At 40.0% G+C, this 13,977-nt stretch overlaps 1 protein-coding gene across 1 annotated transcript; it reads left to right on the top strand.

The window, feature by feature from the left end:
- Nucleotides 1-4,984: 4,984 nt before the first annotated feature.
- AFUA_3G03770 (uncharacterized protein) lies at nt 4,985-5,710 on the top strand (the record flags this gene model as incomplete). Its single annotated transcript, XM_077804313.1, has 2 exons — nt 4,985-5,381; nt 5,457-5,710. 2 exons carry the CDS (start codon nt 4,985-4,987, stop codon nt 5,708-5,710), a joined length of 651 nt encoding a protein of 216 aa, XP_077660469.1.
- Nucleotides 5,711-13,977: the final 8,267 nt, after the last annotated feature.

Genomic DNA, 13,977 nt, shown 5'->3' with positions numbered 1-13,977 from the left:
AAGTTTGCAGTTGCTAACTGTTCATAGTGGAGGAGCATTCTCAGACCCTTTCTTCAGGCGCTGTTCTGTAGTAGGCTCTTAATTATCATATCAGCAAAAGACAAAGGGTTCCAAAGGCTCCAAATCCACTCAAATTTTCCATGACCTGGGTAAGCTAATAACCGCCTAATCTGTAGAGAAATCCTAATCATTTTAGATGAGGATATCTACAATCAAGATGGGACACTGGGCTGTTTTGAGACAATGGGTGAAGTCTGGTAAAAGCAAGGAAGCGTCCCTGCTTAGCTAGTATTGATAATGTAGGTGTACTATTCATGCTATGTCCAGAAAGTTGAATTATTCTAGAGAAGGGGATTGATGTCAGAAGTTATATAGTGGGCTGGTCTTCGAAGCCATTTGCTTGTAGGATATCTTAGGTAGTACCTAGATAGTTCTCACCACGACGCTGGGCACGTTGCAAGTCTAAGCTCTTATTATCAGTCTCTAATTTAAATTATAAGCATGATTGATGAGTCACAGTCAAAAGGTCAGCATCTGCAGCACATTACAAGAATAGGCTAGGCCAAAGGCTGCATCAAGCTCATAAGGACCTTTCAAAGATTGTACATTCGCAGTATGGACCCTAGAGGGGAGTCTAGCACAGAGGGGAGTCTACTAAGGAGGGCAGACCAGTACGGAGGGGGGTCTAGCACGGATGGGAGTCTAGCACGGAGTCTAGCACGGGTAAGTAGACTATTACAGCCCAATTGAGGAAGTCCAAACAAAGAGGGAGCTGTATGTATCGACTTGAAAAATAACAGTAATGAATGACTAAGCCTAGGTATTGCCTAGCAGGGACGGTTATTTTAACCCTAACACAACCCTTCAAACATACTTATCTAACAGCCATGAATAGTAACCAAGATGAAGGTGTGAAAGAACTAGCACAGTTCTTTCATGGTTATGTTAAAGTCACCTTTGAATACTTGTCATTCCCTCTATTGCTCTTCAGAGGAAGAATTTTTGATAATAAAAATATTAATTTATTAAAAAGAACCTTTTGATTAAAGCAGTGTGCATAGCTAGAACCTAGTAACTACATCTCAGCTATTATAAGTAACGATGTTCTAGAGCAAGCCATGCTCTAATCAGGGATTAATAAGGCAGAACTAAAAGGAGTAGTTGAGCCACCTCTTTTACTGTTACTACATGGTTACAAGCTTCAGTGCTTGTATGGAAAGCACTGTATAGAGGCTGCAAAGGATGTGCTCTACCCTAGTGACCATTAGTGGACAGTATATCTCTATAGTAACTGTATATATAGCATTAAGGTTCATATAGATATAAGCTAACTAAAGGAGGGCTCTCTGAACCTCTAAAATACTGCCTCTATGTGCTTAAGGATAATAACTTCAGTGCAGGGGATATCCTTCGCAACTTTCAACATAGCAGGATATCTCACTGTGACGAAAGAGAAATTATATTTTAGGAATCAAAGATGCCCAGTCGCGCAATGGAAGACCTTAGGAGGCTGGAGAAGAGATACCCACGCATTATACTCAGCTTAAGATGATTAATCCCTTATCCAGGGCTTTGGGCTGATATCCCCTTTAATTTTATAAAGCGCTTAGTAGAGTGTGCTTCTCCAACAGTAAGAACTTCTACCACTGGGAAAGTGACAAGATGTCTAACCACCATTACAGGAAATAAGCCATTATCTGGACATTATTTATGATACTTAGTCGCCTTTATTCCTGGATAAACCTGCGCATGTTAATGCCACTTCTGTGCGTCTCTTAGAAAATTAGATGCCCTAGATAAGAGATGATGCCAACTTTATTAACATGTTAATGAATGCAGGTGAACTCTTCCCTTCCATGGTAGATGAGAGCCACTGAGCCACATTGCTGAGTAGCCTTCTAGACAGAAAAGGCTGAATACTCAGTCTGTACTTACTAGTCTAGGATACACTAATCCTACAGCCTTGCGCTAAGTCCTTAAAGAAACTTGTTCAACCTGGTTGTAAAGACTTGCGGGATGCTCTTATATAAAGTTTTAATAATACTAGGAATACTTGGACCATTCAGGTTGCAGAGAACGCCTTTAAGAGTGTACCTAATAATTAGTCTTATTCAATGCTCCAGTCTTAAGAAAATATCTCTACCGCTGCCTATGTGCAGCTATGGCTGTTCTTAATCTATTTTATAAAAAGCCTAACTAATGTTAGACTCCCAGGCTCTAAACATACTAATGATGTATATGCATACAGAGAGACTCTGTCAGAGTTAGCTTATTAACTTGCCATCTTGGCAACACAGTTAGGCTTTAATTCACCTCAGATTCACTTGCTTTGTGTGAGCTTAACTATAAAACCCAGTGCCCAAGCATACTTGACCGGCCATCGTCCTCAGGATTTATATGTGTATCCTCCTTGCTAGGAGGAAGAAGCTCTAGCAAAAGTTATTAATCTCCTAAAGCTCCCTAAAAGGGAAGGATATGAGATTGTTATTCCGCCCTTCTCTATTAACAGTAAGGACCTCATGGCAAATAAGCAGTGCGGGCTACTACAAAGAGAATCACACTACAATGACCACTGGTTCCTGTTTGCTCTATAGGTCTATAGTAGGGAACAGATTCCAAAGAAGTACCCTACATTATTCACCGTGCTGTGAGACATTATGTTCAGCTTCTTCGGCCAAGAAATATTACTGTCTCAATCACATCCTATGTAGCGGAGGGTAGGAATTAACCCGCAAGCTCCTTATCACAATAAAAGCCATGTTGTCTTGTTGACAGCCCCATCTAATCCTTATCCTTCGGAAAATCAAGACAGAAATAAATATACGCAACATAATCCTGGCGCAGGAAACAGTATAGTGTTAGATAGTCCTAATCTAACTCAGGACTCTGTGCAGCAAGCACTAATTACACCTAGTTTTAAAGATAAGAGCTTCATCGTGCTACTAAATCAACTCACACATATCTCTCACAGCCGAGGAGCCAAAGAAATTTTAAACGCCTAGGACGCATCCCATAATAATGAGTTAATAGTGTTCTACTTCTTCAAAAATCACTAATATTGTAAATTTTTTTAAAAGGACCCGACGCTGCATGAGCATCTTAGAAATTTCATTAGCTAATTCAAAAACAACCATTACTTTGCTACTTTCCACGGTCTAATTAATTCAAGGGATATTATACACCGTATTAACGACCTGTCCGTGGTTTTTGTATATACAGAGACTAAGCATAATCAGCTACCTATAGCAAATCTTTGGGAGTACATCCATTCTTTTAACGCTAGAACGGGGAAGCGGAAGCTTGGAAATAAGGAAGATTCTCCGTCAGCTTTGACTACCAAAAGACGCATTGATGATAATGGCGCCAGCGATGAAGAATCCAAGATTTAAACAAGGGCTTACTAATAAGGGAAACAGGAGATAGCTCTACTAATTAAAGCAGTTCAGCAATGTCTTACAAGACTTTGTGATTAAATAAGGGAATTAGAAAGCTTTCTTCTGTCTTACTCTGCTCTGAATAATGCGATCATTTTTAACTCTATCTGCTTGCTAAAAAAACTCATTATATTAAGTCACTAAGAAGGCATCAATAAATTTACCACGTCACTTGCCTGTCTGAATACTGCTAGTCTATGTCATATTAATGATGTCTGTAATTTAGGGGACGGATTACAGAACTCTATGCTAATCTAAAGTATCTACGCGACAGAATAAGGACAGTCTTACTTCGCAAACACACAAAAGCTTGGGTTGAAGTCAAGTGAGTTCTGCCTATATCTTACCATCACCTGGCAGATGTTTTCTAGAAAAGGGAATTAGGTACCTCTCCGCCCTACAGGGGAGAATTAGAGCAGCGAACAATCTTGCATACAGGCCTTGTTGTACAAAACAAATACAGAGAAACTGAAAGCAAAAGGAGAGAACTTCATTGACAACTTACAAAAGGTGTCTCGTCATCTCAATAACGTAACCCACGGCCGAGCCGCGAATACGACCGAACCGCGGATTTTTTATTGCCCCCGCTGCTCTCCCAAATCAACATTCTTCAACGCGTCATTTTTTTATTATCTCCATACAAAATGCCTTTATCTAAGGAAGCCCGTCTACAAATGGCAATTACTGCTTGGAAAGAGAAGAAAGTTAAATCAAAATTGAAAGCTGCCCAGATATATGGTGTACCTGAAACTACCCTTCGTGAACGGCTTGCTGGCATCAAACCACAATCAGAAACATGTGCTAACAGCCATAAATTAACTACTATTGAAGAAGAATCCCTTGTTAAGATACTGCTAGATGCAGATAAATAAGGCTTTTTAATTCACCCAGAGTTCCTGCGTGGAATGGCGCAGATTCTACTTCACAAGCGCACACAGGACCCTACTGCAGTCCTTAGTATCAACTGGTCTTATTCCTTTACTAGAAGACGCCCTGAACTACGTACAAGATATAATCAGAGGATTACATACCAGCGTGCAAAGCAGGAGGATCCTAAGGTCATAAAACAGTGGTTTGAGACTGTCTGTGAAGTTATCCAGGAGCATGGCATATATAAAGATGATATCTGGAACTTTGATGAGACTGGCTTTGTAATGGGGCTTAGTACTACTTTAAAGGTTATTACATCAGTGGAACGCAGTGAGAGACCTCGCAGAGTTATCCAGGGAAACCACGAATGGGTTACAATCATTAAATGTGTGGGCTTAAAAGGGATCTCTATCCCACCAGCAGTTATCCTAAAAGGGAAGGAACACCCAGCTGCTTGGTATCAAGAACTTAATCTTCCTCCAGACTAGAGGCTTACTAATAGCACTAATAGCTGGACAACAGATGAGATTGGCCTTAAGTAGCTAAAGCACATATTTGACCCCTTTTCAAGACGATATTCAACTGGTGCAAAAAGGCTACTTATTCTGGATGGCCATTCAAGCCATCTATCTGCTAAATTTGATGATTTCTGCAAAGGGAATGCAATTATCTGTCTCTGTATGCCTGCGCATACATCTCATCTTCTCCAACCCCTAGATGTTGGGGTTTTTGGGCCTCTTAAGCGCGCATATGGGAAACTAGTTGAGGAGATGATGATGGCTGGAAACAACCATATTGATAAAGAGGATTTCTTATATCTATACCCTCCTGCACATGAAGCAGTCTTTACTCAACAGAATATATGCAATGGCTTCGCAGGAGCTGGTCTTAATCCACTTGATATAGACCGGGTCCTTGCTAAGATTACCTTTCAACTCCGTACGCCAACACCACCTCTTATTGATATTGAAGGGTCAATATCTTCTGCTTTTCAGACACCCCAAAATGCTCGCCAGCTTGATAAAAAGGTCCGCAGTCTACAGAAAAGTCTTCAGAAGAAAAGGACACTTTCTAGCAGTCCGATATCACATATTTAGCATCTTGAAAAGGCTGCGCAGATGGCAATGAATACAAACCTTCTTCTACAACAAGAAATCAAGGTTCTACGGGCTGAGAATAAGCGGAAAATGAAGAAGAAGGCAAGGAAGCGTATTAATCTAGGGAATAACCTCTTTATATCTGTGCAGGAAGGTCGTGACCGTATTCAGCAGGTTAATGAGCAGGTTGATGAGCAGGTTGATGAGCAGGTTGATGAGCCTATACCTATATCTCGTCAGCGCGCTCCGCCAACCTGTAGTGGATGTTGGACTATTGGACATACTAGAAGAAGTTGCCCTAATAAATAGCCATATATTCAGCTAGTAGATAGTCTAATTAATGACGTTGGTGGTTGAAAAGCTTCAAAGATAGGATGATTTGCGGCAAAAATTCGCGGTTCGGTCGTATTCGCGGCTCGGCCGTGGGTTACGTTAGTGGATCAGATAATTACCTACTCTATTCAGAGAATGACCAAATTCATGTTTTTGCGATGAATAAGTGCGGTAATACGCCTTTTATTAATATAGTCCTTTTTATTACAGTTATGTACTGTGGTAACATACCACAAGGAAGCCTCCTAGCTTTTCCCTTTCCGCCAAACCGGCCCTCAGAAATTAATCAGTAATACTGTAATATCATTAACCTGTAACTAATATATAATGTTCTGTAGATCCACCAGATGCATAGCCCTAAAAATAGACAAAGCACGCAGTAGTAATACCGACTAATAATACTAATAGTACCTAGGTCTGTCTAGTACTGTAGGCCAGTAATTTATAACTAGCAATCATAGCAGATGAACTTATGGTATTAAATCTATGCCTCATCACACACTACCAAGTTAAACAAACTATTTCCCCAGTGAGAGAAGGGAGAGGATGAAAGTTAAAACATCTAGTAGTTGCAACCACTAGGATCCAGAGCATTTATCACAAGGAGGCCATAGACAGTGCGCCTAGGTCTGGTAATTAAGACTTGATCCTGTACATTCTAGGATGCATAGTTAACGCGAGCATTATCCAAGAGCAATAGATAACAATGATACATCTAACAGACTTAGTATGGCCTACAAGTAATTATATCACAAGCTCCAGCTGAAGTTCCCACGCTTCAGGAGGCCAGTAGTTGAGCTCACACTTCAATGCTACAATCAGCGTCCGACTAATATTGCCATGTTTATGATCTCATGGGATATATCTTAACAATAGTTGCAAGTTAAAGATATTCATTAACACAGTGGTGAGTGATACTAAGTAAACAAGGGGGGCTCTCCGGCAGAAGGTCCGCTGAAAGTTCACTACTCCTAGGGATTAACAAGGCTCCTTGTTTGATGCAATGATAGGACATGTTTATGCTATTGTAGAACCCTTAGACATTATCTCTCACTCTAGGTCATCATAGAAAAAAGGTTTATTGAACTATATCCATCCGTTCTCAAACGCGCCCTATTAACATGACTTGATACAAGACTCTTCATATTATCTCCTCTTCTGATTTCACGCGGCCCTTGATGCCCCAGAGACTCAGGTAACATTACTCAGCCTCCTGAAGGCAAGTATTAACTTTCACTAGAGCATCTTCCATCTTATAGAATAAGTGGTACATTTATTCCTAGAGCTAAAGCAGCGCATGTTTTAACTCAGCATACCACACTACTTCAGCCTTAAGATAGCTGACCTTATAAGCCAAATCCTTAATTTGCTTCTTCATACTTCTCAGATATTATGTCTTCTTCATTTGAAGGCACGAGGGAAGTCATTTAATATTAGAAGACATACCACCATGGAGGAGAATCTCATGATCCTGAGGCGTAATCTCCTCAGTGATTAAATAGAGAGAATGGTATTAATGATCCATAACTTAAGCAGGGGCTTAGCCTAAGCAAATACCTAGAGGCCTTTAGTCAGTTTAAGCTAGGGTAAGCAGAAGACTTTCTAGCTTAAATTAGTTATAGCAAGCAGGTCACATATATTACCTGACTAAAATTACACTACTAGCTTTATAATGTAAGTAGGTAGCTGCATCTAAGTCTTACAGTACAAAGAAGAGGACATAAAGAAGAGCTTTAAGTGCCGGAGTTTGGTAACAGCAAATCACTCATGCATTATTTATTCTAAGAACATATGTTAATTCTGCTAAGGACATGAACCACAAGAAGTCACATAAGGATAGAGCAGCCCTCCATGTTAAGGCGCATTATCTTTATACCAGGTTCCTGCATGAGTAGTGGTTTCTTAGGTATTTTAAAGATTCTCAGGGTTTCAGAGCAGTGTCTCAACAGCATAATCTGTTTGTATTGCGGTAGAAGCCTTAATAAGATTTCCTATAGGCCTAACTACAGTTGACGACCCGTCACTGCTAGAGGAAGAAGAATATATATCATAGAATACTTACAAAGCTATTCATAGTGCCTTTATCATCTCTTCATGAAAATAATTTGCCGCTTTTAATTGCCTGACTAGTTCCTATAGTCTCATGTTCTCAAGGACTATCTTATCAGTGTCAGGCTGCATATAAGAAGAACCTTTAGTCAGGGAACTAGCATTGGTTATTAGCTGGATAAGTGTATTATTAGCAGAGAAGAGAGCTGTTAAGCAGTGCTCCAAATCCTGCGACTTCTTCCTTTCTAAAGCTAATTCTTATCAAAGGAGCTCAGAATCACCCGCATAACATCGGATGGAAATCTCCAACTGATTTTTTGCCCACTATAAGGTTGAAAGTCATTCTTCTAACTACATACAGTGATGGAGCTCCTGGCGAAGTCTAGTGCTCTCCTTATTAAGGCGGCATTCTAGCTGCCACTAGTAATTCCTTAATACTTGTTCAGAGGATAGAAAGTCCCTAAAAAGCTTTAGGATATTGTTTTTGCCGGCTGGTTAGGCTGGGGGGCTCTATTATCACTAATTAGGAGAGGGCCCATGGACAATATTTGGGTATTATACTACTAGAAAGTTGCCTTGCAGAGGCAAGAACCCCGCCAACAAATATATACTGTTACTATCTATAATACTAATATGGACTCTTCTCAATGGGGGAAGGCCTGTAGTCTCTAGTAAAGTATGGGTTTAAGAACAGTCTAATATCTCTTCTTTTTATAGTAGGAAGTCTCCACTGCTGATTATACTTTTATAATACACAGTTGCATTTACAATACACTTATTATACTAAATGTCAAGGATTGTCAGAAATCCAACAGGGAAATAAGAGAGGCCTAATGTGCATGCTGAGAGCAGGCACACTAGCTCCAGAACCATAGAATGATCTTAAATGTTAAATTAAATCCTGATTACACATTATAACTTGCATAGTAAATTACAAAGCCTTGGTATATTCAAGCCTCATCTACATAAACCCAGGTTGGCTCAATAGGAAACGCCCCTAGCTCTGGATAATGATAGAATCAAGACTGAACTAGTATTATTTGTTCCTCTTTTAATTTTTAACCTACTCTTATCCCTTAGGAGATATAAACAGTGAACTCCTTTCCACAGTCATATATTCTGACCTTATTCCTGTTAGATGAGCCCCTTCTTCTCTAACTAGTGTTGATGTCTCATGCACAGGCCAGCTGCTACCCAGCCTCCTAGCTAGATAAGCAAGAAGAGGCCCAAACCAGCGCGTTATAAAGTCAACCATCTTAACTATCTTAGTAATCTGCTGGCTCTCTTTATCAACTGTATCTAAGAGTTTATTAATACATTAGTTAACACAGCTAGGGAGATCGGCAAGGCTGTTTACTAAGTCAGCTAGACTATCAGTCCTCCTTTCCAGATTATTAAGCCTCCTTTCTATGTTCCCCAACTCATCCTTTATTTCAGCCGCCAGCCGCAAGATTAAAACACTATTTGTCACGTATCAGTGGGTTAGACAAAACTAGGCAATTAGATAATAAGCACTGACTCTGTGGCCTTATTTAAGCAGCTAATCCTAAAACCCCAAGTGTCAGTCATACAGAACCTGTGCTTTCATAGTACCCCTATACTAACCTTTCCTCCTTAGAGCTGGATACTTCGCCTAGAGGATATCCAGGAGAGCTCTAGTGGGATATAGATACAACATTGACCTAAGAGGTGGCAGGCCTAGACACCAGTGCATTAAGAGTTATAGCAGAATAGCTCTGGGACTCCAGCAGTTCCCAAGGGTCAAGTTAAGAGTAATCCAGCAACTCATCACTTAGACCTAGTTCAGAGGCGCTGTAGTAAAGAGGAAATTAGGGGTATTCAAACATTATGGAAAGCAAATAGCAATGTGAGTTCTAGAGAATTATCAAGTGTCCTACAAGACTTCCTCTTATAAGACCAGCTCTAGCCATTTTGTGCACCAGGCAACATTAAGATGTTAATATGTTTCTTTAATCAGCTAAAACCTAATCTAATTTAGAAAGGTAATTAGCGTCCTGCACTGCTCTATTATAGCTAATTATAACAAAGACATACATCAGTCTTATTATGATCTCAAGCGCGTCTTAGGATTGCGCAACCAACTTGCATTTCAGGGTAACTACCTAATATTACTCTCTCACTAGGTTCATATACATTTACAAAGTTTTACATATTTCAGTAATAGATTATTCTTTCCTTATAAGCCTTTTTCTTTACTTATATATGTGGCGGCAATCGTCTCTGCCTCACCCTTATACACTTTTAAGTTTCATAGTATTCTCAGCCTTTGTTATTTATCTGCCATTAACTTAAACTAATATAGGAGGCTCTTAATCCCCAGCTTTATAGTTAAGGATTCTGAGCCGGTGTCATACAACAGTGATTAACCCCACATCTAAATAGGAAGCTGGGCATTAAAAACAGAGTAAAATAGAAGAGACAGACGTGAATAGCATACATCCATGACAATACACAGTTCTACGTGCCGTCTGGTGTGACCATGGATTAATTACAGATACTACTAGCTTCTCCTAAGACAGGGCCATAGTAAGAGACTTGCGTCTTTCCTTCCTTACTATAAATACATGAGCTAAAAACAGCACTCCCAATCTTTAATTAGTTAATATATTGATAAAGTGAACAATTAAAATAAAGAGATGAAACCAGGTTATGTGCTAAAGCAAAGAATATACCCTAATTACAAGATATAACATATATCATTCCTCCTAATGAAGGTCAGACAGGCTTGATTTCGTTCTCATCATGCGTCCCAGAGTTAACTTAAGTTAGATTAACATAGTGGTCGGTGACAACAGGACTTTTATTATCAGGGATCACAGCTAATTAAGGCACATTATCTCTGAGCTACCTAATCCCAGTCACTAGTATCCAATGCTATTAATTTTTATTAGCCGACAGGAAAAAGATATCATACTTTAAGTTCTCTTCCTACATAATAATATTCAGAGAAGCAGGTCAACCTTAAGCATCAGTCTGCAAGCAGATATACTAATAGCTGAGACTAAAGCGCCTGTTCTATTCACTAACAGAGATCTTATAGCAGGTGCTTGCTATCTCAGTAATTTGCCAGGAACAACAGACTATATAGTAGCATAGGGATCACTCCCCACACAGAAGGCCCTGCGGATGGTCTATTCTCATCTCTTATTCACAGTCGCTGATCTAGTCTGTATTTTTAGCAATGATTATCTAGATTTAATCAATGTAGCTTAGTTCCTAGTGGACTGTGTTAAAGCACCACTAGTATGTAGTCTATTAATAACAGCCCAGCCTTAAGTCATAGTATTAGTTCAGGGGCACCCCAGCAGCTCTCAGACCAACAACGTTAAAATTAACTTTTTTAAAAAGTTAGGCGAGGCTAACATCACCTAAGTGTCACAGTGGTTCTCCGCTGTTAACCTGATCTACTTAAATCACTAAGTAACAGGATCAACAAAGTACAAGCGCCTAAAGTCATGGATCCGGAAATACCATCATAAGACCCAGGCTACTTGCCAGGAATGTTGGGCTAGGTACAATGCACTGTATCTGGAGGCTTTTTTCATATCTATAGTAAGCTCTCTAGCGTCATGCACTAAAGCTTCCTTTAACTTTGTGCTAGCAACTCACCAAGGACTTCCTATAACCCCTAGATTAAGTCATCATATCTCCCAGTATCTAGAAGTCAGGTGCCAAGCTAGATGCAAATTAGACACACTACTCTCAACTATAGCATTAGCATTGCTTATAGATTATTATATTCCTGGCATGCCATGTAAGTTGGTTGTCCCTTCCCTCATTCCCCTATCCTTATTCTCTATTTCAGCCTTTCTAGGATTGCCTTCCTTTAGCTTCCCTCACTAATAAATTACCTCCCATTCTGATTGGCCCTCCGGCAAGTCATTTATTCTATTTCTTTATTCTAAACTTAAAGTCCAGTTCTAGAGCTGCGGGCTATTTTTCATACCCTGTATAGACAAGTCACTAATCAGGCTTTCTGTAGCTTCCGTGGCTTCTAAGATAAAGAACTTATAGGCGACCCCATCTCATAATTAGAGTTAAGATTCATAAGCCAACTCCAACTCCTCATGTCAAGGGGTTAGTCATCCCTGGATTTCAGGCGCAAACAGCTCATGGCTCTCAGTCATAAACTAGGTCTAGTTTAATCAGACAGGGTTTGCCTCTACTGTCTTATTTACCCAGCATAGCATTCCTTGGCCTGTTATTATACAGTGTGCGACATCTGCCTATAGTTATTTAGCACTCCTGCTTCTTACAAGGAGTATTAATTCATAATATCACTGTGCCTTCTTTGCCTCTCACATATAACTTTAGTAGTCAATATTCTACCTCTGACAATGAACCCCACCATCCTGGCGATCAACGGTGGGGGAGTCCGCGGAGGGATTCTATTAGAGTTTCTTTTACTTATCCAGGAGTATCTTAGACCGGACTGTAAGATTTAGGATGTAGTTAATCTGTCAGTAGAGTCAAGCTCTAGTAGGTTAACTAAGACACACTCACCCATCTGAAGCGCACTTTTTCCGTTAGAGACAGGCAAAGGCCCAGACTTTCTGACGTCAGTGGCAGGGGGACTAATCATCCTTAGCTTAAATGCTATGGGGTGGGATGTCCCAAAGTGCTCCGATGTCTTTAACCACCTAGCACATCATGTGTTCAGCCAGCGCCGGTAACCAGCCATCTCCTAGGTGTTCTACTTAATCCTAGGACGAGATTCTATATTAGGAAATACAGCTAAGTAGCTATCATAGCTTCTCTATAATAGCTACTACAACACCAGTGTCTTTGATACTTATCTTCAGGAAGCATTCAGAGAACAACATTGTATCTTTAGTGCCATCAGCCATGGCTTGTCTCCCTAGTTAAATTCTTAATCAAGATTCAGGGTTGTTGCGGCAACTATCACAAAGGAAACTAAGTCCTTTATCTTCAGGAACTTTAATATTATAGACTGGTTTTCTAAAGAACGTAGTAAGAAAACTGTGCTTTACTCAAAGACTATAAGCTAAGATTTTTATGCCATTAGGTTATAAGTTATTCAGAGCAAAATGCACGAGCAGCGAGCCATCCCTTTAGGAAGTATAAGTCCTCTTTGTCTAAGCAGAGCCTTTTTCTAACATTCCCTTAAGGCCAGGGCTACTGCTACAGCTTTATTATAAGTTTTACCCCCAGCTCTCATGACGCATAACTCACAAGGCAAAAATAGTTATTTCTCCACCGCGTATCTTCGCGATATAGGCACCTTTTAAGATAGAGGCCTTCAGGACAACTTTGCTGCTGGTATTACTCAGCAGATAAGCCGCCAGATCTAGCCTTCTAGGCCTGGGATCGCGTGATTAATCTCCATAGGTACAGGAAAAGTTGAGAGTTCTACTAAGCAGTCTCCCCATTACCATTATATATTCTATAACAGCTTCTTAAGGCGCGGCTTCAACGCATAGATGTCTAACTTAGACACCCATTCAAAATAGCTTCATATGATGGATGAGGTGGATGATCACATTAAGAAAGATTATTTGCAATTTGATGTCTCTTAAAAGGATATACCATCTGCTATTAACAACACCAAGGCAATGGATGATTACTAAAACTTAGTCATTCTCTAGCCTAGAAGCTTGAGGATGGCCTAACAGGCAGCTACGGCCCTGTTTATTACTTAATTCTTCTTTGTTATAGACAAGCTGCCTTGTGAGGAACCTAGTAGGCCTTAAATCTAATACCACAGCTCAATTCGCTGCAAGGGGCTAATGATGCTAGTTCTTAAGGCCCTTCTACGTCTTCACTCACAGGAGATGGAGTTTGTCACTAACACAATAACCCTTAATAAGTTTCAGGGACACAATAATATTTGCACGTCTTGCAAGAGATGCTGTAAGCTGTTGTCCATTATCATTAGACATCCTAATAAAGTATTTAATGTTTATCTATGCATTGACTAGCACAAGTAGTGGAGGATCAGTGGATTCCTAAGCAGTATATCATTATTTATCACACAGCAGCAACTACAGAGTCCTTTTAGATGATCAGACTACTCTAAACCAAGCGCCATACCTTGTTCCAAATATGCTAGTGGAGGAGAAGAATTTATTAATAACAGAAGAAAACAGATTAAAACATCTATAGGGGAGGAGCCGGCAAGGAAACGAGCCTGTATTGTGCTAGCTTAACATTAG

This window comes from Aspergillus fumigatus, chromosome 3 (assembly GCF_000002655.1).
Source record: "Aspergillus fumigatus Af293 chromosome 3, whole genome shotgun sequence".
In the NCBI taxonomy this organism is placed as follows: domain Eukaryota; kingdom Fungi; phylum Ascomycota; class Eurotiomycetes; order Eurotiales; family Aspergillaceae; genus Aspergillus; species Aspergillus fumigatus.
Note: the sequence above shows the minus strand (reverse complement) of the source record. Positions and strands in the feature narration are given on the sequence as shown.